Here is a 22,216-nt window from a genome sequence, read left to right as displayed (position 1 = left end):
TGGAGTGGGTAGCCATTCCCTTCTCCAGAAGATCTTCCAGATCCAGGGATCGAACCCTGGTCTCCTGTATTGCAGGCAGATTCTTTACCATCTGAGCCACCAGGGAAGCACAGAGATGAAAAGGTGCTCTAAAATTTATCCCATAGCCTTCAATAAAAAATAAATTAATTAAAAAAATTTATCCCAAAGCTCTACTTTCTGGGGTTTGTATCCTACTAAGGGCACTGCCCTGGCCTCCTGCCTCCTCCACATATGACAGCCTCAGGTGTGTTAAAAAACCTCAAGCAGACCTGGCTCTGTGAGCTGGCTCCTGCTGACTGCCAAACCATCCCCCTCCCTCCCCACTGCAGCCAGTCAAGCCCTCTGAGCCTTAAATAGCTCTACTCACTCTCACCTCTGGGTCTTTGCCCCTATGGTGTTCATCAGGAGTCATTTTTGTCTTGCTTCAAATCCCTGCTTGATCCATCATGTCCTTTACACAGAACGCGCCTCCTCCATCCCCCAAGCTCCCTGCCCCTCATCCCCTCCCTTCAGCCTCAGTCTGTGCCTGTCCCGTCATCTTGGTTTTCTTGGTTATCCATAATGATTAATTGCCTCCCTGCCAGACAAGACAGTGAGGTGACCCAGTCTGTCTGGTTTTCACAGATTCTAGGTCTGGGCTTGGGGCATGGAGCACAAAAAGGGACCGCCATACCTTTCAGGGCCTCATTGGAAAAATACTGTAAAGGAGAACTTCACTTTTGTTTGGGGCTACTTCCCTGCCTCCTTCCTGGGCAGATCCAGCCCAGTTCCCTTCCTTAGGTGTGAAATCAGTTCCTCTAGGTGCCCAACACACGCACACACGCCACAAATGGGTAAACTGAGGCCGGAGGAAGCCAGACTGTTGCCAGGGCCCCACGGAGACTGAGTCCTGGAGCCTGCTGAGACCCCTCAGGGTAACCTGGGCCCTTCTCTCCGCTGTCACTCCTTCCCTGAGTTCCAGGGTCTTCAGCAGGCTCTTCAGCAGCCTGAGCAGGACTGCTGCTGCAGAGGCTTCCGGAACTTTCTGCCCCTCCCCGTCCCCGGCCCCCACATGGCCATGACTTTCGGTAAGTGACAGCAGCTCAGGAAGCTGAGGGGCCCACACAGGAAGGAGCAAGTGGGACTTTCCTCCCGCTGCTGCCCGGCTCTGCCCTCCCGTCGCCAGCCCAGGGCCCTCACCTCCAGGTAAGAGCTGGTGGAGCCACTTGGCTCTGGTCGGAGGTGGGGGTGGGGGAAGACTGTGTGGACGGCCGCTGCTGGGGACAGGACGGCCGCCGCTGGGGACAAAGGCAAGTTTGCCTTCTAGGTCTCAGAGAAAAGCCGTCTGACAAGCTGGGACAGCTGGCGGTGCGGCCTCTGGCAAAGCGCTTCCCCTCTGGGCCTCAACTTTGTGCCGCACACGAGGCCGAGGCCTTGAATTCCCAGCATCCCGGACCTGAAGGAATCCTTGCGCATGCGCCCAGGGCTCCACCCTCTGGGGACACACTTCGCGTCTCCTATACTCCCAGTTCCCAGGCCCGAGCACTGGGTGACCAACCAACCTTCCCTTCTGGGCATGTGGAACTTTTGATGTTAAAACAGGGACGTTTCTCTGGGCACCAAACAGACTTTCTATTTTTACTTTCGATATTTTAAAAATCATGGTGGTTTTTTCTTTTTTTTAAAGATTTATTTTAAACAAAAGACACTGCGCTGTAACATTTACGTAAAGATGCAAAGATCAGGGCGACTGTTTGAAATAAGGTTTTGGGCATCTCTGTGAGAAGTGACACAGCGGGGTGGGGTGGGGAAAGTTCCAATTCCTGGTCTGGGAGCTGGTAACACTGGAGTGTCCCTAGGGGAAAGTTTTCTCTCCCCTAGGTTCTACCTCCCTGACGGTAAGCCTCAAACCACTGTCCTAAGGGACCTTCCCATTTGGTTTGCCTGACATTTGTCAAGTGCTTGCTGAGCATGTCACCAAGGGTTTGTATCATTTAGTGGGGATTAAATGTGTTGATGGGCTTTCCTGATGGCTCAGAAGGTAAAGAATCTTCCTGCAATGCAGGAGAACTGGGTTCAATCCTTGGGTTCGGAAGATTCCCCTGGAGAAGGGAATGGCTACCCACTCCAGTATTTTTGCTGGAGAATTCCATGGACTGAGGAGCCTGGTGGGTTACAGTCCATGGGGTTGTGAGAGTCAGACAACTGAATGGCCAACACTCTCACTTTTAAACGTGTTGACAGGTCGGACTGGACTCCATAAACTACCTCACTGAAGCAGGTGGGAGTCAGTGCACTTCATAGCCGAGAAAACTGTGTCCCAACTGTGCGAGCCCTGCTGGAGTCACAAAGCCAGGATATGGTGGGGCTGGGATTTGAACCCACAGCCTGAAGTTTTCATGGATCCTCAGTCTCAGGCTTATATTCTGAGTGTGTTAAAATCTCATTTACACTCTCTGCCCCCTCCCACTATTATTTTGGAACATAGTTTTGTTGTTGTTTGTTTTTTGTTTTACATTTTTTGGCCATATCCAGTGGCATGTGGAATCTTAGTTCTCCCACCAGGTATCAAACCCACATCCCCTGCATTGGAAGCACAGTCTTCACCACTGGACGGCCAGGGAAGTCCCTGGAACATAGTTTTTATCCAATATTCTCTTTGTATCATCTTCATTTGTGTCAATTTAAGTAAATCTTCTTCATCTTCCTCCTTTTCCTCTGGCATGTGAAACCCAATTCCTTCCTCTACCCAACCCAGGGTCCTGAGCTCTGGGTCCCCCAGGGTGAGAGAGATCTGGAAGGTGGCTGGTGTAGAACTCCTGGAAATAATGTTGGTGGTTTCCTCCTGGACCTAACCCAGGGAGGACTTCCTACTCTGGGGAACTAATGGAACAGAGATGCAGGGATCAGGGGAGACAGAGGCAGAGATCTCTGTTGATTGAATCTGATGATGACTAAGTCTGATGTCTGGATCAGCCCCCGAGGGATGCATTACTGATGCTGCTAAGTCGCATCAGTCGTGTCCGACTCTGTGCGACCCCACAGACGGCAGCCCACCAGGCTCCCCCGTCCCTGGGATTCTCCAGGCAAGAACACTGGAGTGGGTTGCCATTTCCTTCTCCAATGCATGAAAGTGAAAAGTGAAAGTCAAGTCGCTCAGTCGTGTCCGACTCTTAGCGACCCCATGGACTGCAGCCCACCAGGCTCCTCCATCCATGGGAATTTCCAGGCAAGAGTACTGGAGTGGGGTGCCAAACCAGCTGCTAAAGCTTCTTTCCCCAGCCTCAGAGGTGCTAGAATCCTCCAGCTTCACAAGGAGGGGTGGCCTCTTCTATCTCCTCAAACACCCACGTGCACAGGCCACTGGGCTTCATAGGTGGCGCTGGGCAGTGCAGGAGCTGCAGGAGTCCTGAGTTGGATCCCCAGGCCAGGAATATCCCCAGGAGGAGGGAATGACAACCCACTCCAGTATTCTTGCCTGAAGAATCCCATGGACAGAAGAGCTTGGAGGGCTACAGTTCACAGGGTCGCAAAGAATCAGTCACAACTGAGTATGCACACTTGCACAGGCCAATAACTATCTGCTTGCTGGTTAGCAAATCCCTATATCTGTGATTGATTGATCATGCCTGTCTGGAGAAGGGATTGGAATGTGGGTGCGTGTGGAGGCTGGAGGTTGACTAGAGGTGTTTGCCCTGGGCACCAAGAGTCTGAAGTGTGTGAATTCACACACAAATTTGTGTGAATGTCTTCCAGCTTCCCAGCACAGCCCTCACTGGGAGTGGTATGGCTCCTCACCCACCTTGCACACTCAGTTCCCTCTCCCTGCCTTTGTCCATGTCTGCCCTTCTCTTTCTGTCCCTCTCTCCTCCTTATTTCTCCGGCTTCATCCCTACCTCACTCAGTCATATTTCTTTCACCCCCCCCCCCACCCAATCCTACCTCAGAAGATCTGCAACCTTGTCCTGTGATCACAACTGAGGGGCTACCTTTTTCTGTGTTCAGACAGGCTGCACTCATGGCACCTCCAAGTGAGGAGACACCCCTGATTTCTCAGCGCTCCTGCAGCCTCTCCTCTTCAGAGGCTGGTGCCCTGCATGTGCTGCTGCCCCCTCGGGGCCCTGGACCCCCACAGTGCCTGTCCTTCTCCTTTGGGGACCACTCAGCTGAAGACCTGTGTGTTTGCGCTGCTAAGGCCAGTGGTAAGTGAGTCCCTAGAAGGCTTGGTCAGAAGAAGCGTTAGGGTTGTGTGGAACACAGATTGGGAGCTGGAATAGCTGTCAAGCAGAGTCAGCACTGGATCTGGGGCTTTGAGGGATGAGTAGGAGTTTGGTAAGGGAGGAAGTTGCATAGGGAACAGCATGTGCATAGACTCAGAGGCATGATAGTCTATGAGAAGAAACAGATGGTCATCCCTCGAGGTAAGCTGTTAGGTAGAAAGAGATGCTCTGGAGAGAGAGGCAGGGAGCCCTGAGAAGCAGGCTGAGTCCATGGCTTTTCTCCTCAGGGCACTGAGGAGCCCTGGAATGGGTGCCAGCAGGGGTGGGACATGATGTCAGAGCTGAAGGTGAGAAAGAGCCTGTGGGGCTGCATGAGGATAACAAGGCAGCCCTGCAGGGGGCAGGTGGGGAGATTTGAGAGGGAACTGATGTGACCGTCCCCTCAGGCATCCTGCCCGTGTACCACTCCCTCTTTGCTCTGGCTTTGGAAGACCTGTCCTGCTGGTTCCCCCCAAGCCACATCTTCTCCGTGGAGGACACGGGTACCCAGGTCCTCGTCTACAGGCTCCGGTAGGAAGTGTCTCCCCCCCTCCCCCTGCCCTCCAAATGTGGGTTAAATGATCCCGGGAGGGCATGCCTTTTGCTGAGGGCTTGGGAAATGGGAGTTTAAAACCACAGTAACCCTTGGATCATCATCTCCCTGCACCTCCTGGTCGGTGCCCCAAGGGAGGGCATGAGCACTGCTCATTTCACAGATGAGAAGACTAATGTCAGAGAGGGTGGGTCACTTGTCCAACATCACACAGCAAGTCAAGGGTATAACCTGGGCTGTGTGAGGTCTTGGCACAGTCCCCTCCTCATCATATCCCCTACTCCAGGGTTCTCCCCTCCCCCACAGCTTTTACTTCCCTAACTGGTTTGGACTAGAGAAGTGCCACCGATTTGGGCTACGAAAGGACTTGACCAGCGCCATCTTGGATCTGCCAGTCCTGGAGCACCTCTTTGCTCAGGTAGGTGTCTGCATGGGGATCAGCTCAGGGGTAGGGGTAGCCAGGGCAATGTCAGGGCTCATGTTTGGGCAGCCTTGGCTGACTCTCCTGTAAGTAGAGCTGAGGGAGGAGGTGGGAATGAATTGGGCGGTATGAAGAGGGAGGGGCTAGTTGGGTGGGCGGGGCTCAGAGTGGCAGCCCCAGGGTGAAGTTCAGCCAGGGATGGGGGTCTATTGACGACATCAGGGCTTATGGTTGGGCTGTGACCGGCTCCTAGCACCGCCATGACCTGGTGAGCGGCCGCCTCCGGGTAGGCCTCAGCCTCAAGGAACAGGGTGAGTGTCTCAGCTTGGCTGTTCTGGACCTGGCCCGGATGGCCCTCGAGCAGGCTCAGCGGCCCGAGGAATTGCTGAAGACGGTCAGGTGAGGGCTTCCAGGCTGTGGCGCCCAGCCTCTACCTGGGAGCGAGCCAACATGGCTCCACCAGGGCATCATGAGTCCGGCTCCCCACCTACAAGCCTACAGTGTGTTCATGGGACCCAACCCCTCTCCTTGAACCCAGCCCCCCTGAGACTCCATAGCCAGACCTCAGGCAGCTAAAAGGACTATGTCCCTGTCTGTCTCATGGACCCCAATGGCCCTTCCCATGGAGGCCCTCCCTACTCCCATGCCTGTCCCCGAGTGTGTTTCTGTGTGTGTTGTGTGGCCCCCTACTGAGGCCACACTCCAACCCTTCACCTAGAGGCTGGGTTGATGTGCCGCCTCGGTCCTCCCTGGCGGAGACCCCGCCCCATACTGAGGGCCCCATTCCTCCCACTTGCAGCTACAAGGTCTGCCTGCCCCCTGGCCTACGCGACCTGATCCAGGGTTTGAGCTTCGTGACTCGGAGGCGCATCCGAAGGACAGTGTGCCGGGCCTTGCGCGGGGTGGCGACCTGCCAGGCTGACAGGCACTCGCTCATGGTCAAGTACATCATGGACCTCGAGAGGCTGGATCCAGACAGGGCTGCCGAGACCTTCCGCGTGGGTCTCCCCGGCGCTGCTGGTGGTCAGGATACGCCGGGGCTGCTCCGTGTGGCTGGTGGCAGTGGCATCGCCTGGAGCCCAGGAGAACACGAGGTGTGTGGCGGGGCCAAGGGGAGGGGCAGGGTCGTGGGCGGGGATTGGGGGCGGGGCCGAGGGAGAGGAGGGGCAGTGAGGGGGCTTGGGACGGAGGGGCTAGCGCCCAGCTGAGTGAGGTGTGGGTAGGGCTGAGCGAGGAAGCGGAGATGAAAAGGGCGGGACGTAGAGGGAGGGTTTAGTAGGGTGTGCGGGGCTCAGAATGGGGCTAACAGCAGGTGGAGCGAAGAGGCAGGACTCGGGGTGGGTGAGGCTCCGAACTGGACTAAGAGACACCAGGAGATAAAGTGGAGTTAAGTGAGGGAGGGACTCGGGGCGGGGTCGGGGACCGGCCAAGAGAAGGACTCGGGGTTTGGCAGAGGTGAGGGGGCGGATATTTGGGATGAGCAGGGGAGGGAGTTGAGAGGGGTGGTGTGGCAGAAGGAGGCGGGGCTTGGTGGGGGCTTGACGGGAGAGGGATGGGACTCGGTGAGGCTGGGAGGAGAGGGTCTCGTGAGTGTGGACTTGTGGGGTCCCGGCTTCCAAAAAAGGACTTGGGGCGCGGAGGGGGCGGGATCCCCAGCTTCAGCCCTCCCCCTTCTTCACAGGTCCTCCAGCCCTTCTGCGACTTTCCAGAAATCGTGGATATCAGCATCAAGCAGGCGCCGTGCATTGGCCCGGCTGCCGAGCACCGCCTGGTCACCATCACCAGGACAGACAATCAGATCCTGGTGGGTGCTGGAACCCTCTCCCCTCCTGCCTTCCCCGTCCCTGGCGGCGGGGACGCAGGATTGTCACCCTCGGACCGCGGCGGGCCCTGACACCGGTCCTCACAGGAGGCCGAGTTCCCGGGGCTTCCCGCAGCGTTGTCCTTCGTGGCGCTCGTGGATGGCTACTTCCGGCTGACCACGGACTCGAGGCACTACTTCTGCAGGGAGGTGGCGCCGCCGCGGCTGCTGGAGGAGGTGGCTGAGCAGTGCCATGGCCCTATCACGTAAGGACTCACTGGAGACCAAATCTCTGGCACTCCCTTTCCCGGTGCCTCGGTGCCCTTGCCTCTCAGGAGCCCTTCAACAGCACCAGGTGCATAGCTGGCGCTCAGTGAGTCTGCAGTTTCACTTCAGCCGCTTCCCTCCCGTTGGCTCCTTGAGGCCCCAGAGCCATTTCCTGGGGCTGCTCGAGGTGCCCAGGTGTGGAGTTTCACCTGCGGTTTCCTCTTTAATCCCCTAGGCAGAAGCCCAGCTTTCGGTTCATTTTACAAATGGGAGGGAGTGAGGGAATGTTACCTGGTGAGGTTCCCAGGGCTTCAGAGAAACCAAGATTAGAGCTCAGGTTTAGTTTGGTTTCTCTGCCTCCATCTGTTTCTCACCATCTTTGACTCTCAGTTCTCTTCCACCTTTCCCCACAGCCTGGATTTTGCCATCAACAAACTCAAGACTGGGGGCTCACTTCCCGGCTCCTACGTCCTCCGCCGCAGTCCCCAGGATTTCGACAGCTACCTCCTAACTGTTTGTGTCCTGGTCAGTCTACCTCCAGGGGCCAGGAGGGCAAGGAGGGCTTCCTGGAGGAGATGATATTTGAGCTGAGAACTGAAATATGAGTCAGCATGGCTTCCTGAAGAAGGGGAGGGAAAAGGCATTCCCAGTGGAGGGAATAGAATATGCAAAAACTTGGAGATTTGAGGAGAAGAGTGCCTCCCACTTCCACTCAGAAACCACTCACTCCTCTTTGCAGACCCCCCTGGGGCCGGATTATAAGGGCTGCCTCATCCGGTGCGACCCCACAGGAACCTTCTCCCTGGCTGGCCTTGGCCGTTCCCACAGCAGTCTTCGAGAGCTCCTGGCAGCCTGTTGGAATGGTGGGTTGCACGTGGATGGGGTTGAGCTGTACCTCACCTTCTGCTGCAACCCCAGACCTAAAGGTGAGCCTGCTTTCTCCCCCAAGCTGAATAGGCAATCTGGGACCCTGCCTTTCTGTATCTGTTCCAGCTCTTGAGTGGCAAGTGACAAAGACTGCTGGTCAAAGTAGTCTAGGAGGGAAAAAAGGTGATCTAGGGCTTGTGGGATACAGGCTGCTTCCAGGGATGGCTGAATCCAGGCACAGCTGGATCTGAGTGATGTTACTAGCACTTAGCCTCTGTTCATCTCTTGCCTCTTGCTCTGGGTGAATTTTGCTCTCAGACAGACCCCTGGGATGGGACAGCTTTGAGGTGTGAGTTCTCCAGATTTTCCCAGAATCCCTAGTAGGACTTGAGACCAGGCTGCCCACAGCATCACCTGCTCATTTGTACCACTGCAGGGTTCCTTCCATCTGTTCTCACTCTCCCTCCCCTCACTGGGACTTCCTGGAGTTTCCTTTCAAATAAGCCGTGTGCCCTGGAACCCTCATCTTAGTCCTGGCTTCTGTAGAAGACCCCACGCTGAGACAGTTTAGCGTTTGTCACTCAGTTGTGGCTCTTTGTGACTCGGTCTGGCTCTTAGTGACTCCGCGGACTGTAGCCCACCAGGCTCCCCTGTCCACTCTCCAGGCAAGAATACCGGAATGGGTTGCCATTCTCTTCTCCAGGGGATCTTTCTGACCCAGAGATCAAACCCAGATCTCCCTCACTGCAGGCAGATTCTTTATCATCTGAGCCACCAAGGATGTCCCCACACTGAGACAGGGAGTGACCAATCCTTTGAGGACCTTTCACCTTTGACCTCTAGTTTTCTTCCTCCTTCCACTCCCCGTAGAAAAGTCCAATCTGATTGTGGTCCGGAGAGGCTGCAACCCACCCACATCATCCCCTGTTCAGCCCCAATTCCAGTGCCAGCTGAGTCAGATGACGTTTCACAAGATCCCTGCTGACAGCCTGCAGTGGGTAAGGGGCCCCAGGAAATGGGGGAAACATACTTCAGGTGGGATCCAGAGACCAGGTCTGCATCCATCTCTGCTGTGTGGCCTCAGTCGTGTGATATAACCTCTTTGTGTCTCTGTTTCATCATCTGTAAAATTGATCCATTACCTGTGCCTTGCTTGGGCCAGGGCTAAGGGACAGGGTCCCATGGGAGCCCTGTTACTGGCCTTTCATGTTGCCTCCTCACTCTCCAGCATGAGAACCTAGGTCACGGGTCCTTCACCAAGATTTATCGGGGCTGTCACCATGAGATTGTGGATGGGGAGGCCCGCGAGACAGAGGTACTGCTCAAAGTGATGGATGCCAAGCACAAGAATTGCATGGAGGTGAGCAGGGTTGGACCAAACCTTCTGGGTTAGGGCCTAGCTGGAGAGGGGGTTTTGGATTCATAGAAATTTAAAAACACACAGGGTCGGACTTCCCTGGTGGTCCAGTGGTTAAAACTCCATGCTCCCACAGCAGCAGGTGCAGGTTCGATCTCTGGTTGGGGAAGATCCTGCATGCTGCAGTGCAGCCAAAAAAAAAAAACAGAAAAGAAACCCAAAATCAAAACAAAGAGAATACACACAAGGTCTTAAAATAACAGAAATGTAGCCACAGCGTCTCCATGAAATATAGAAGGGTGGGGAATTCAGATGCAAACAGGCAGAGTATACCAGACAGAGGGAACAGCCGGTGCAAAGGTCCTGAGGCAGGGCCAAGTCTGGCATGTTTAAGGAATAGCAAGGAGAACAGTGGGTCAGAGAGGAATGAGCAAAGGAGAAGAGAGGAACGATGCGGGCGGAGGCATCTTCAGGGGCTGGGCAACACAGAGGAAGGTTTGAGCCAAAAGGTGAGTGACTCAAGGTAGACTACAGTGGGGACGTCCTGCCTCCATCAAAAAAATCAAGACACAGAGTGCTGTGTGCATTAATGGTGGACTCCAAGGCCAAAGGAAGCTGGCGGCCAGGTCTCCTGAGGCAAGTTTGTGAGCAGCAAGTTTGGGGTTCATTGATCTGACCCAGGAGTGGAAGAAATCCATACATGTTCTCTCCATTCTTCCCCCTCAGTCATTCCTGGAAGCAGCGAGCTTGATGAGCCAAGTGTCATACCAGCATCTCGTATTGCTCCACGGCGTGTGCATGGCTGGAGACAGTGAGAGACACTCCCCATCTCTGCCCTGCCTCACTGGGCCCACCTACAGCAGCAATAGCAGTACACAATCAGAGCCTGCCCTGGCTGGGGCTCCATTCCACCAGGGTCTATCATCTTGTACTCATGTACCTCCATCATCACTCTTTGAATAAGCAGCTCCTGGCTCCCCCCAATACTTAAGCCCCCAGAATTATCTCAAGTCAGGCAGACCTGGGTTCTGATCTATTGTGTACCATCTCTACAGCTTTGCAAGGTCCATGCTCCCTCTCCAAGCCTTGTTTCCGTCAGTTCAGCTCAGCAGCTGTTTATTGGGAGCCCAACATGTGCCAGGAGCTGGGTGCATAGCATAGAACATGACAGGCTGAGCAGGATGATAAATGATTGGGTGTGGCAGGGCAGCACAGGTCATTGTGGGTGATCAGAGGCTGCTAACCCACTTGGAGGTCAAGCAGTGATTCTGAGTAGGTAAGGATACATTCTAAGCTGGAAAGGCAAGAATAAATAGACATTAGGGAAGTGAGAGAAGAGGGGTGTTCCAGTCAGAAACACAGAACTTGCAAAGGGTTGGGAGTGAGTCATGGAGAGAGTGCAACACCTTCTAGGCATTACAGGCAAATGGTTCTGAGATGGGAAGTAGGGAAGCAGAGAGGTGAATAGGGTAAGGATGGAGGAATAGGGGAGGGAAAAGTCAGAGCTGAGAGTTCAAGCGACCCTTGAAGGTGGGGTTGGGGGCAGAGCCTGTTGAATACAATACAGTCCTACCTCCCAACCCTGCCCCTTCCTACTTCCATCAGGTATCATGGTTCAGGAATTTGTACGCCTGGGAGCACTGGACACATATCTACGCAAGTGTGGCCACCTAGTGCCAGCCAGCTGGAAGCTACAGGTGATCAAACAGCTGGCCTATGCCCTCAACTATCTGGTGAGTGCTCCTCTGCCTGCTCCATCCTCCATTCACAGAGTGGACGGGGCTTTGAGAGTGGGCTCTGTCGTATGGATAGGAGTTTGGCAAGGGTGGAGGGCAAGTGGAGGGCATTTGAGACTGAGGGAACAGCATACATACAGGCTCAGAGGTGTAAGAGCAGAAGGAGACAGCTGACCATTCATGGAAGTTGAGGGGACTGGCCAGCTTCCCCAGAAGAAAGAACATTAAAGTTGGGGCCTTGGAGACTGAGTAGAAGTTCATTAAGGAAAAAAAGGAAGGAGGGCATGTCAGGCTGAGAGAAAAGCCTGGGCAAAGGCTTCAGCTTAGATGTGTTGCTTGTCCAGGAGTGTATCAGGTCTGTTCACCTGGCAGGAGACCATAGTGGAGATGTGGGAGAGAGAAGCCCATGGGAAGAGTGACCAAGAGTTGGATTTCGAAGGGCCTTGAGTGCCAGTCTAAGGACCTTTGACTTTATCCTGAAGGGAGTAAGGAGCCATGGGATGAAGGAGCATTGTTTAAGAAGAGGAGGGACACAGGAGGTGTATTGCCAGTAGTGTAGGAAAGATGTTGAAGTATGGTCTGAGCAGTACCAGGTGGGCTTTGAAGGATGTGTAGGAGTTCGCCAACCAGCATATTCATTCATCCCCACCCCACCCCCGGCATTTCCCTGTGCTTGGTCCACTTAGGAAGACAAAGGTCTCCCTCATGGCAATGTCTCAGCCCGGAAGGTGCTCTTGGCTCGTGAGGGGACTGATGGGAACCTGCCTTTCATCAAGCTGAGTGACCCGGGTGTCAGCCCCACTGTGCTAAGCCTGGAGAGTAAGTGCTGAGGGGTGAAGGAGGGAGGGACCTAGTGGGGCAAGAAAGCGGATCCCTGATCCCATCCTTGCCTCCTGCACCAGTGCTCACTGACAGGATCCCCTGGGTGGCCCCTGAATGTCTCCAGGAGGCCCGAACACTTGGCTTGGAAGCTGACAAGTGGGGCTTTGGAGCCACAGTCTGGGAGGTGTTCAGTGGTGTCACAGTGCCCATCAGCACCCTGGAGCCTGCCAAGGTCAGAGCGCCAGCATTGGCTTCTAGAGCTCTCATTTGACCGAAGGGTAGAATGAAGTCCAGCTTGGGGAGGATGGGTGGGTCTAGGGGGTACCTCTGAGGGTTCAACTGGGGGTAACCAGCCCTTCATCCTGCCTTTAGAAGCTCCAGTTTTACCAGGAACGGCAGCAGTTGCCTGCCCCTAAGTGGATGGAGCTGGCCCTGCTGATCCAACAGTGCATGGCCTATGAGCCAGGCCAGAGGCCCTCTTTCCGTGCTGTCATCCGTGACCTGAACAGCCTCATCACTTCAGGTGCCCACTTGAGCCAGGCAGGGTGGGCAGGGCTGGGATGTCATATTGGACCCAGTAGAAGAGTGAGATTTGTATGTGGAGCCTGCCCTGCATGCCAGGCAAGGTTGGAATGGTTGATGACTGTAAAAGTCAGTATGAGCTTCAACAGCTATTGTAACAAACAAGCCCCTCAGTTCAAAGCCACATTCAATGAATGTTTGGCTCTCATTCAGTGAGGGTGTCCAAGTCAGCAAGAAACTCTCCTTTTGTGGTTCCACCCATCCTATGGCCTTAGGCCCCTATTGGATCCTCTGCAAACAGGAGAGAGAGTATTGAGGGTCCCACGCTAGGTTTTCATGGGCCAGGTCTAAAGGAGCTTCCAGTACATCTCTCTCCCCTGTCACCCCATGGCAGTGAAGTCTGGGAAATGCCTTTCTGTCTGTGTGCAGCATGTGCACTGCATAAGAGGGCTGCCTTTGCCAAGAGGCACCTTTTCCCAGCCCTACAAAGTACCTCTTGGCTTGCAGTGGCCCTGCCATAATGCACAGAGAGGGTAAGCATAAGATGGAGGTCACACAGCAAGTTAGCTTAGGAGTGGGGGCCCAGGGCCCAATACACTCCTCACTCACTGCCTGTGCCCCCCAGATTATGAGCTCCTCTCAGATCCCACACCTGGCACCCTGGCGCCCCGTGATGGGCTCTGGAATGGTACCCAGCTCTACGCCTGCCAGGACCCTACCATCTTTGAAGAGAGACACCTCAAATACATCTCACAGCTGGGCAAGGTGAGGTGGGTTAGGCTGGGGTGGGTGGGGGAGCACTCATGCATGTGAACACCAGCCCCATTGTCCCCCAGGGCAACTTTGGCAGCGTGGAACTGTGCCGCTACGACCCGCTGGGCGACAACACAGGGGCCCTGGTGGCCGTGAAGCAGTTGCAGCATAGTGGGCCAGAACAGCAGAGGGACTTCCAGCGGGAGATCCAGATCCTCAAAGCCCTCCACAGTGACTTCATTGTCAAGTACCGGGGTGTCAGCTATGGCCCAGGTGAACCGCTCTTCAAATTACACACCCTCATCCTTCTGCACGACCATTGAAGGTGGTCTGAGAACACCAGCAGGGGCGCTACTGACTGATCTTGTTTATCCAGATCTGCCTTGTTGTTTAGTCACTCAGTCCTGTCCCACTCATTTGTGACCTCCCTCCTGGATTGTAGCCCACCAGGCTCCTCTGTCCGTGGGACTCTCCAGGCAAGAATGCCGGAGTGGGTTGCCATTTCCTACTCCAGGGGATCTTCCCCATTCAGGGATCAAACCGGTATCTCCTGCAAGTCTCCTGCATTGCAGGCTGATTCTTTACTGCAGAGCCACTGGAGAAGCCTAAGACTACCTTCTCATCGTCAGTTTTCCCACCTGAAAAAAACGGGTCATTATGAAGTTAAAAAGAATTAATGTATATTATAGAAAGTACTCAAATAGATTAGCGATACGTGTCACTGTGGCCGTTCCCATTTTATAGAAAGCAATATTGAGGCCCGGAGGGGACACAAGGTCCCACTCTGATCGGGGAAGAAGAATGGAGAAGGGAAGGAGAGGAAGTTAGGCCCTGTGGTGACTCCTCCCTGCCTCCCCCGCCACCCCTAGGCCGCCAGAGCCTGCGGTTGGTCATGGAGTATCTGCCCAGTGGCTGCCTGCGCGACTTCCTGCAGCGGCACCGCGCCCGCCTCGACGCTGGCCGCCTGCTCCTCTACGCTTCACAGATCTGCAAGGTGCGGGGCGGAGGAGAGCGGGACAACCGTGGACCTGCCGCGTCCACAGAGCTGGCTTGATGGGCGGGGTCTGCATGGATTCGCCAGGAAGGCTGAGGGTTGAAGTTTGGGGTCCAGGTTAGGTTGGAAATGCGGTTGAGTTAGGGCTAAGGTCGGGGACTTCTCTTGTGGCTCAAACGGTAAAGAATCTGCCTGCAGTGCAGGAGACCTGGGTTCCATCCCTGGGTCGGGAAGATCCCCTGGAGGAGGGCATGGCCACCCACTCCAGTATTCTTGCCTGGAGAATCCCATGGACAGAGGAGCCTGGTGGGCTACAGTCCATGGGGTCGCAAAGAGTCGGACACGACTGAGCGGCTAACTAACACTTCTAGTAGGTCCAAAACAATAAGAAGGTGAGGACTGGAGTGCAAGATGGGTCAGCGGTAGGGTTAGGCCTGGGATCTGGGTTGGGGCTGCTGCTGGATTCCAAGTCAGACTTGGGGCCCCTGCGGAGTCATCCTGAGGGTCCACACCCCACGCCCGCCCGTAGGGCATGGAGTACCTGGGCTCCTGCCGCTGCCTGCACCGCGACCTGGCAGCCCGGAACATCCTGGTGGAAAGCGAGACGCACGTCAAGATCGCCGACTTCGGCCTCGCCAAGCTGCTGCCTCTCGACAAAGAGTACTACGTGGTCCGCGAGCCAGGCCAGAGCCCCATCTTCTGGTAGGAACCTCCTCCCAGCCCCACCCTTCCTCCGTACTACCCAGGCAGCTCCGCCTCTCGCGCTTTTCGGTTCCCACCCCGCCTCCCGCGGGGAGGGAGCCCGCTGTGGCCACGCCCCCATAGCCCTGGCTCCTCCCCATCACGCTCCTTTTCTGGTTCTGGCTCCGCCCCTCCCTGGCCCTGCTCCCCACCCCCGCTCAGCCCCGCCCCGCTCTGGCCCCGCCCCGGCCCTGCCCCGGCACCTCAGAGCTTTGGAGCAATCTCCCATCCCACAGCCAGGGAAACTGAGACCTCAGAACTGGCTGGGACTGACTTTCTCATAGTCACCTACCGGGACCAGCTACCCAAATCCAGGGCTGCGCCCTTTCCTGTCCTCTGCCTTACTGTCGCATCCCAAGACCTCCCGGGCCCCCTCCAGGTATGCCCCAGAGTCCCTCTCGGACAACATCTTCTCGCGCCAGTCGGATGTCTGGAGCTTCGGGGTCGTCCTGTACGAGCTCTTCACCTACAGTGACAAGAACTGTAGCCCCTCAGCCGTGAGTTGGCATCCCTGGGTTCCTCATACCCTCTTCCCACTCAGGTCAACCCCTGTCCTCTGTGCTGAGGGTCACCCGGTCCCATCCTTAGATGCTCCAGGAGGACCTCTTTTCACTATGACTGATACCTCCCGCTCCTCCCCTCCAGACACAGGCAGCTCCCTTCCCCATCCATCATAGACAACTCCTCCTCCCCAGTAGGAGCGCCTCCTTCCCTTACTACGGGTGGGTGATTTCCTTCCTCCCTTCACTGTGGCTGACCCCCACAATAACGGGCGGCCCCTCCCCTCTCCATGCTCCTCCCCCACCTCGGGCCCTCCCCCTTGGCTCCAGGAGTTCCTGCGGATGATGGGATGTGAGAGAGATGTTCCAGCCCTCTGCCGCCTCCTGGAGCTGCTGGCTGAGGGCCAGAGGCTGCCCGCACCTCCCGCCTGTCCTAGTGAGGTGAGCTCTGGAGGGCCTGCCTCTGTTTCCCACTTTGTAGATTCACCACGGTATCTCTTGGGCAAGCCTGCTGATCCCTCTGAATTACTCTCCACCGAGGATATCTCTTGGTTGAGAGCAGGGATCAGGGAATGAAGCTGAAGGGGATTTCTGGCCTCTGCTTTGCTGCTCTCTCACTGTATGGTAAAGCACAAACACTTTCAGAGCCTCAGTTTACCTGTCTCCAAAATGGGAATAACAATGCCTTATAGGGTAGGGGAGAACCAATTTGCTAACACCTCTCCAGTGCTCATCTCAGAGCCTAGCATACTGTCAGTCCTCAGTAAATGATGATTCTTACAGTTTCTCATCAGAGCTTTTGTGGAAGTGTCTGACATGTGGTTGGTCACTCACAAATTAATTTGCTCAGGCCACAGACATTTATTGAACTCTGACTGTGTGCTGGGCTTTGTGCTGGGTGCTGGGGACCCAGTGGAGGTCAGAACAGATAATACCCCTCTTTCTTGTAACCACCGGAAGCTAACAAGAATATTCTGGTGGTGATCAATGTCTAGAAAGAGATGAGGGAGGTATAGTCAGGAGCAGCTTCCTAGAGGAGGTGGTGCCTGAGGGACGAAGAGGATACCATCCAAGGGGAAAGCTGGGAGAGAGCATTTTCAGTGGAGTACAGAACAGGTGCAAAGGCCCTGAGGTGGAAATGAGCTTAGTGTATTTGAAAAATGAGATGGGGGCAGATGTGGCTGCATGGAACACGAGAGGAGGTGATGGAGGACTTTTTCTAAGACCCATAGGGAGCCATGGGAAGCTTTGGAGCAAGAGAGGGATGGAGTCTAGTTTATATTTTAAAACTGCAAACAGGAGTCTTGTCCTTTCTACCACTCCCATGTGACCCTGTTGTCTCTTCTCCACCCCTCAGGTTCATGAGCTCATGAAGCTGTGCTGGGCCCCTAACCCTCAAGACCGGCCATCATTCAGTGCCCTGGGCCCCCAGCTAGATGCGCTGTGGAGTGGAAGCCGGGGATAGTGTCCAGAGGCATGAGACTCTCACCTTCACTGCTTGTCTAGAGGGAGAGCACCATTCTCTGTCATTTTTCATATCTCCTGCACACGGACCTCTAGGTTCTGGTCTCCATGGACTTGCTGTGTGACCTTGAGCAGGACCCTGCTCCTCTCTGGTCCTCCTGCCTCACAGAGACCCCTCATAGGGCAACTGACATTGCACTTGGGGGAGCAACCCTGGCTTGCAGGGCAACAGCAACCTTGCGGCTTTTTGAACTTGGAAAGATTCAAGGCAGATGTCATGATGGGGTCTAATGAGCTCTATCCACTCCCCAGAATCAAGGGACCTCATTTAAGGCCCTTCCATTGTCCCAGCCTCTCAGAGTCTGGCCTGCAGCTTCCTGTTCTCATTTTCAGAGGAGACTTTATGTAGTTTTAAATATGTCATCTCCGGCTTCTATTCCCTTCTCCCTCTTTAGCTGGAGGAAGCCAAGGACAAGAGCAACTGTCCGGGCTGAAAATCCACTCTTTGAGGGGGAGCCTGCGGGACTGTTTGGAACCATGTAAGAGACCAGGAGAGGCTGAGGTCCCCGCCTCTGAACCTGAGTGTCCCAGGGCTTCTGTACACTGGCGCCCTTTCTGTCTGGACCAGAGGATCATCCAGTTGATAACAATGGAGCCTAACAGGAGCTTTTCATCAATTGAAGGAAGTAAAGGCATTCTTGGCAGAGGAAACGGAATAGCAAAGGGAAAAGGCTGAGTACAGGGGTTAGGAGCACGGGTGTTGGAGCCCACAGTTCTGCCAATTACTTGCTGTGTGATGGTGGGCGAGTTGCTTCCTTTCTCTGGCTTCAGCGCCACCCTCTGTATAATGGGCAATAGTGTTGGCCCTTGGGCTCCACAGAGTCAACTTCTGGAAGTTTGTGCGAAGGCATCTAGTGCAGGCTCAGCCCCCACCACTCCTTCATACCTGCCTGCAAGGTTTTTCTGCCACTTTCGCCTCCCTGGACAACTCTTATTCATCTCTCAAAACCCCAGCTATCACCTCCTTGCCGCCTTCCCTGGGATTCTCCCACTACTCCCATTCAGCCCTATACTTCCAGCTCTAGGGCTGGGGTACATCTATATCCAGCTCTGTCTCCTCTGACCTGGAGGCTCCTTGGGGAGCTGGGCTGGGGTGGGCACAAAGAGAACTCTGGGAGTGTTCATTGAATGAATAAAGAAGTTCAGTGGAAAGGATGGTTTGTTGCTGGACTTGGGCAATGGGAATTCTTGGGGATGTGTGAGCCAGGGAGGAATGTGATCAGAGTTGGGGGATAGAGACCCCTGGGGGCCACAGTGGGAGCCTCAGGACATGCTGGGGGAGGAGGGACAGGAGGGTGAGGCCCTCAAGGACAGAAGCCCTCCCCCAAACCCCAGCTGCTGGCCTTGGCTCTGTCCTGGGGAGCTGATTACAGGCTCTTGGGGGTGGAGGAAACAGGCTGCTCTGGGGGAGATCAGAGGGCAAGGCCCTATTGGGACGATTAGGCTATGGAGATGGGTCCAACATTACTGGGGGCCGAGAGAGCCCCCTGTTTGCTCCTCAGGACTGATGGAAAGATTTGGAGAGTGACAGAGACAGAGAGACACAGAAAGAGACTCAGAGAAGGACACAGGGAGCATAGGAGAGACAGACAGAGATCTCTGTACCTACCGTCAAAGTCTGCTTTGGTGAAAAGTGGTAGGGGGCTACAACACAGGGCTTTCAGCTCAGGGTCTCCCCTGAGCTGGATTGAGTAACCCTTATGCCTTAATTTCCCTCCTTGGTAAAACTGACACTCGGTAGAGGCCTCCAGCCCCTATCCAAACCAAAGAGACCCTGATGTGGAGGCGGAACCAACAAACACTCCTAGCCCCGGGGCCCAGCCTCTTGTGACCTTGGGCAAGTATGGGGTCCCCTCTCTGAGCCTCAGTTTCCTTATTTGTACAGTAATAAGGATCACAAGATTCTGAATGTCCTTGTTCTCAGCTGGTTGGATGCTCACCAGCACCATCCCAGGGAATTATTATATCTAAGTTTATTTCTCCTCTTTAAAAGAGTTAAAAAAAAAAAAAAAGACTCTTCAATGGTCCCCCTGGAAAAGATACACCCAGGAAGACAGACCATGGCCATTTTGTGTGGCTCTCAGCCTATCAATGGGTTTCCCAGGTGATGCTAGTGGTAAAGAACCCACCTGCCAATGCAGGAGATGTAAGAGACATGGGTTCCATCCCTGGGTCAGGAAGATCCCTTGGAGAAGGGCATGGCAGCCCACTCCAGTATTCTTGCCTGAAGAATCCCTTGGACAGAGGACCCTGGTGGGCTATAGTCCATGGGGTCACAAAGAGTTGGTCACCACTGAAGCGACTTAGCATGCACACACACAGCCTATCAATAATCAATGTGGTGGTTAGACTGGCCCTGGGAGTTCTTATTACGATTGCAAGATTCCTTTCAGCAATAACCATCAGGAAAGTTTGAAAAAATAAAGATGTATTACTTATAAATTACACGGCACACTAGGAGCCAGGTTCTCGTAGAGAAAGCAGCGTTGGCCTGGGTTCCTGCTTTTGTTAGGGTCAAGCTCGGGAGCCTAGAGGTTTGTGGGCTCACTCTTATTGGTGACTTTAACATGGGTTGGAGTTTAAAGCATAAGAAGAGAAGAACAAACAAAACAAAAACAAAGCAAAAAAGCCCAAGTGGCCCCAGTGGTAAGATACTGAAGTCAAGATGTCTAAAACAAATGTGGGAAGAGGTGGTCAGGCTCTTTAGTCATATTTATCAGGGAGCCATGGTTGAAGCTAATGCCTCCGCAATCAAAGGATGTCAGGCACTCACATCATAAAAATGAGAAAACTCAACTATCAGAGGTTCCACGAGGCTTGCCCTGACCCTGCCCTTGACCTCCCTGGGTCCTTCTTTGGGAAGGCTCTGTCCCTGCTCCAAGGCTCCCAGCTGGGGCAGGCAAAGCGCCTATAAGGGGGATCCCCGCTGGGGCCCGGTGCCTCTCACTACCATGGACCGTCGTCCGCTCACCTGGGCTCTGGTGCTGCTGGGCCCGGCCCTTGCAATCGCCCTCGGTCCTGCAGCCGCGCAGGAGGCGCCTGAGAAACTGTGTGGCCACCACTTCGTGCGCGCGCTCGTGCGGCTGTGCGGCGGACCGCGCTGGTCTTCCGAGGAGGACGGGCGACCTGTGGCTGGCGGCGACCGTGAGTGGGGGCGGGCGAGGACTGTGCGCTGGGGTCTCTGGGGCCGGGTAGGGGTGCAGGTGTCTGCAGACGGATTTGCATGCATGTTCTGGCTTCCTGCTCTGGCGTGTGGGAGTCTGTGGGGAGGAGCCCCTGCCTGGCAAGGGAATCAGTGCGAAGCTAGGTAGAATCTTAACAAGTGCAAGATTATATCCAAGCCTATCTTTACTTACAACTTCAATATTTTGATCTTCAGGAATTTTACGTTAATTTTACTAGTAAAATATTCAGTTATAATAGGAGTGATCTTGACTGTTGAGTGTTCCTGGCGCCCCCTTAAATTGCTGGCTCTGGGTCAGCGCCTAGCTCTCTTCACCCGACCCGACCTTGGGGCAGAGGCTATTATGCACAACGTCTGTCACAGGCGTCCTATGCGTGTGAGTCTGCATGACCCGGGTCCAGATGGGTGTGCCGAGATGCACGCGGTGGGGTTGGGGAACCGGGAGGGGCTACGAGGGCGAGTGGCTGTGTCCGGTGTGTACATACATGCACGTGTCACATGTCACCCTTACTGTCTTCTGCTCTGTGAAGCCTCTATGCCTTCTTACCATAGGTGGCATGTGGGAGTGTGCACAGCTGGGGACTTGAGTGTGGGCCTGGGTCGAGAGTGGACATGTCTGGATGGGGTGATTCAGTCTGGGCCTGGTATAGAGTAGGCACTTAATAAATGCTTACTTTGTATTTGTGTGCATGATGCATGTCTGGCTGCCATGCAGACAGTGTGGGTGGGGTCCTCTGGGGTTCCTCCCTCTATGCTGAATTCCTCCCTGTTCCTAGGTGAGCTCCTACGGTGGCTGGAAGGACAACATCTCCTCCATGGGCTGATGGCCAGTGGGGACCCCGTGCTGGTACTGGCCCCACAGCCCCTGCCCCAGGCTTCTCGCCATCACCACCACCGCCGAGCAACTGCCATCAACCCTGCCCGCCACTGCTGCCTCAGCGGCTGCACCCGGCAAGACCTGCTGACCCTCTGTCCCCACTGAATCCTCCTGGGGCGTGGCCTTGGGGGAGCCTGAGACCCACAGGAGTCCAGTTTGGTGAACTCCTGATGCCACACAGCACCATGAAACCCCACATCTAGGGGGATGTTGTTGATTACCTCCTAGGACAAGGTGCTCACCACCTCACCCAGGCCACCTGTCCTCTGGGGGATCAACTAGGGATACCACCAGACCCCAAATCTGGCTTGGAGGATCCTTGGTTTTGCAGAGATGCCAGACACTCTTCTCAAATGTTCTCACCTCAGAGGAGCCCCAGGTGCCCCACTCCCTGCTTTTGACACCCTTCTTGTTGTCTCCTCAATAGTAAATAAATAAGATGCCTGCAGAATCTGAAGCAACGTTGCATTTTCTCACAAGAAAAAGGGACAAGCCAAGGTCAGCCCTCATTTGGGATTTTTCCCTGACAGCTGCAGACACACCAACACTTCTAGAAACTTAATAACAATTGGAGAGTCATCACAATACACAGTGGGGAAACTGAGGCCAAGGGAGCTGGCTGTTTGCCTAGTTCAGACAGGGAGGGAGCAGCCAAGTTCAAGATTCGAATCCAGGTCTCTGTCATGTCTCAAGCCTTAAACTCATGTAAGGTCCACTTATCAGTGAACACGACCCATGAATGTGTGAATGAGTCACAGTGGATTTTTTTTGGCAGGGGGGGGGGGGGGGGGCTATGCTGCATGGCACATGAGACCTTAACTCCCCGATTAGGGATTGAAACTGTGCCCCCTGCAGTGGAAGCATGGAGTCTTAGGCACTGGACTACCAGGGAAGTCCCCTTGTGGTGGATATATATATTTTTTTAATTTCGGGGTGTAGTTGCTTTACAATGTTGTGTTAATTTCTGTTGAACAGCAAAGTGACTCAGCTATATGTATATCTCCTCTTTTTTGGATTTCCTTCCCATTAAGGTCACCA

At 54.7% G+C, this 22,216-nt stretch overlaps 2 protein-coding genes across 3 annotated transcripts; both read left to right on the top strand.

The window, feature by feature from the left end:
- The first annotated feature begins 39 nt into the window (after positions 1-39).
- Positions 40-18,272, top strand: JAK3 (Janus kinase 3). 2 transcript variants are annotated; one of them, XM_027548230.1, is made up of 24 exons: positions 40-1,206; positions 4,006-4,202; positions 4,667-4,790; positions 5,119-5,230; positions 5,487-5,632; positions 6,033-6,327; positions 6,915-7,037; positions 7,143-7,300; positions 7,715-7,826; positions 8,041-8,227; positions 9,039-9,166; positions 9,397-9,528; positions 10,252-10,336; positions 11,131-11,258; positions 11,948-12,080; positions 12,164-12,315; positions 12,456-12,606; positions 13,231-13,370; positions 13,442-13,631; positions 14,228-14,352; positions 14,882-15,054; positions 15,473-15,590; positions 15,924-16,034; positions 16,951-18,272. In XM_027548230.1, exons 2-24 carry the CDS (start codon positions 4,019-4,021, stop codon positions 17,056-17,058), a joined length of 3,315 nt encoding a protein of 1,104 aa, XP_027404031.1. In that variant the 5' UTR covers positions 40-1,206; positions 4,006-4,018; the 3' UTR covers positions 17,059-18,272. The 2 variants fall into 2 exon arrangements, with proteins under 2 accessions (XP_027404031.1, XP_027404030.1); XM_027548229.1 differs by lacking the exon at positions 40-1,206 and having other exon boundaries at positions 3,211-4,202.
- A 1,621-nt stretch (positions 18,273-19,893) lies between these two features.
- INSL3 (insulin like 3) lies at positions 19,894-21,635 on the top strand. The gene is made up of 2 exons (XM_027548228.1): positions 19,894-20,261; positions 21,078-21,635. Exons 1-2 carry the CDS (start codon positions 20,069-20,071, stop codon positions 21,281-21,283), a joined length of 399 nt encoding a protein of 132 aa, XP_027404029.1. The 5' UTR covers positions 19,894-20,068; the 3' UTR covers positions 21,284-21,635.
- Positions 21,636-22,216: the final 581 nt, after the last annotated feature.

This window comes from Bos indicus x Bos taurus, chromosome 7 (genome assembly GCF_003369695.1).
Source record: "Bos indicus x Bos taurus breed Angus x Brahman F1 hybrid chromosome 7, Bos_hybrid_MaternalHap_v2.0, whole genome shotgun sequence".
NCBI lineage: Eukaryota > Metazoa > Chordata > Mammalia > Artiodactyla > Bovidae > Bos > Bos indicus x Bos taurus.
Note: the sequence above shows the minus strand (reverse complement) of the source record. Positions and strands in the feature narration are given on the sequence as shown.

Coding starts and splice junctions, on each gene's coding strand:
- JAK3 (XM_027548229.1), top strand. CDS start 3,746: ATGTCTTCCAGCTTCCCAGCACAGCCCTCACTGGGAGTGGTATGGCTC. Junction 7,827..8,040: donor TCCTAACTGTTTGTGTCCTG/GTCAGTCTACCT, acceptor TCCTCTTTGCAG/ACCCCCCTGGGGCCGGATTA. Junction 12,607..13,230: donor GAACAGCCTCATCACTTCAG/GTGCCCACTTGA, acceptor TGTGCCCCCCAG/ATTATGAGCTCCTCTCAGAT.
- INSL3 (XM_027548228.1), top strand. CDS start 20,069: ATGGACCGTCGTCCGCTCACCTGGGCTCTGGTGCTGCTGGGCCCGGCC. Junction 20,262..21,077: donor ACCTGTGGCTGGCGGCGACC/GTGAGTGGGGGC, acceptor CCCTGTTCCTAG/GTGAGCTCCTACGGTGGCTG.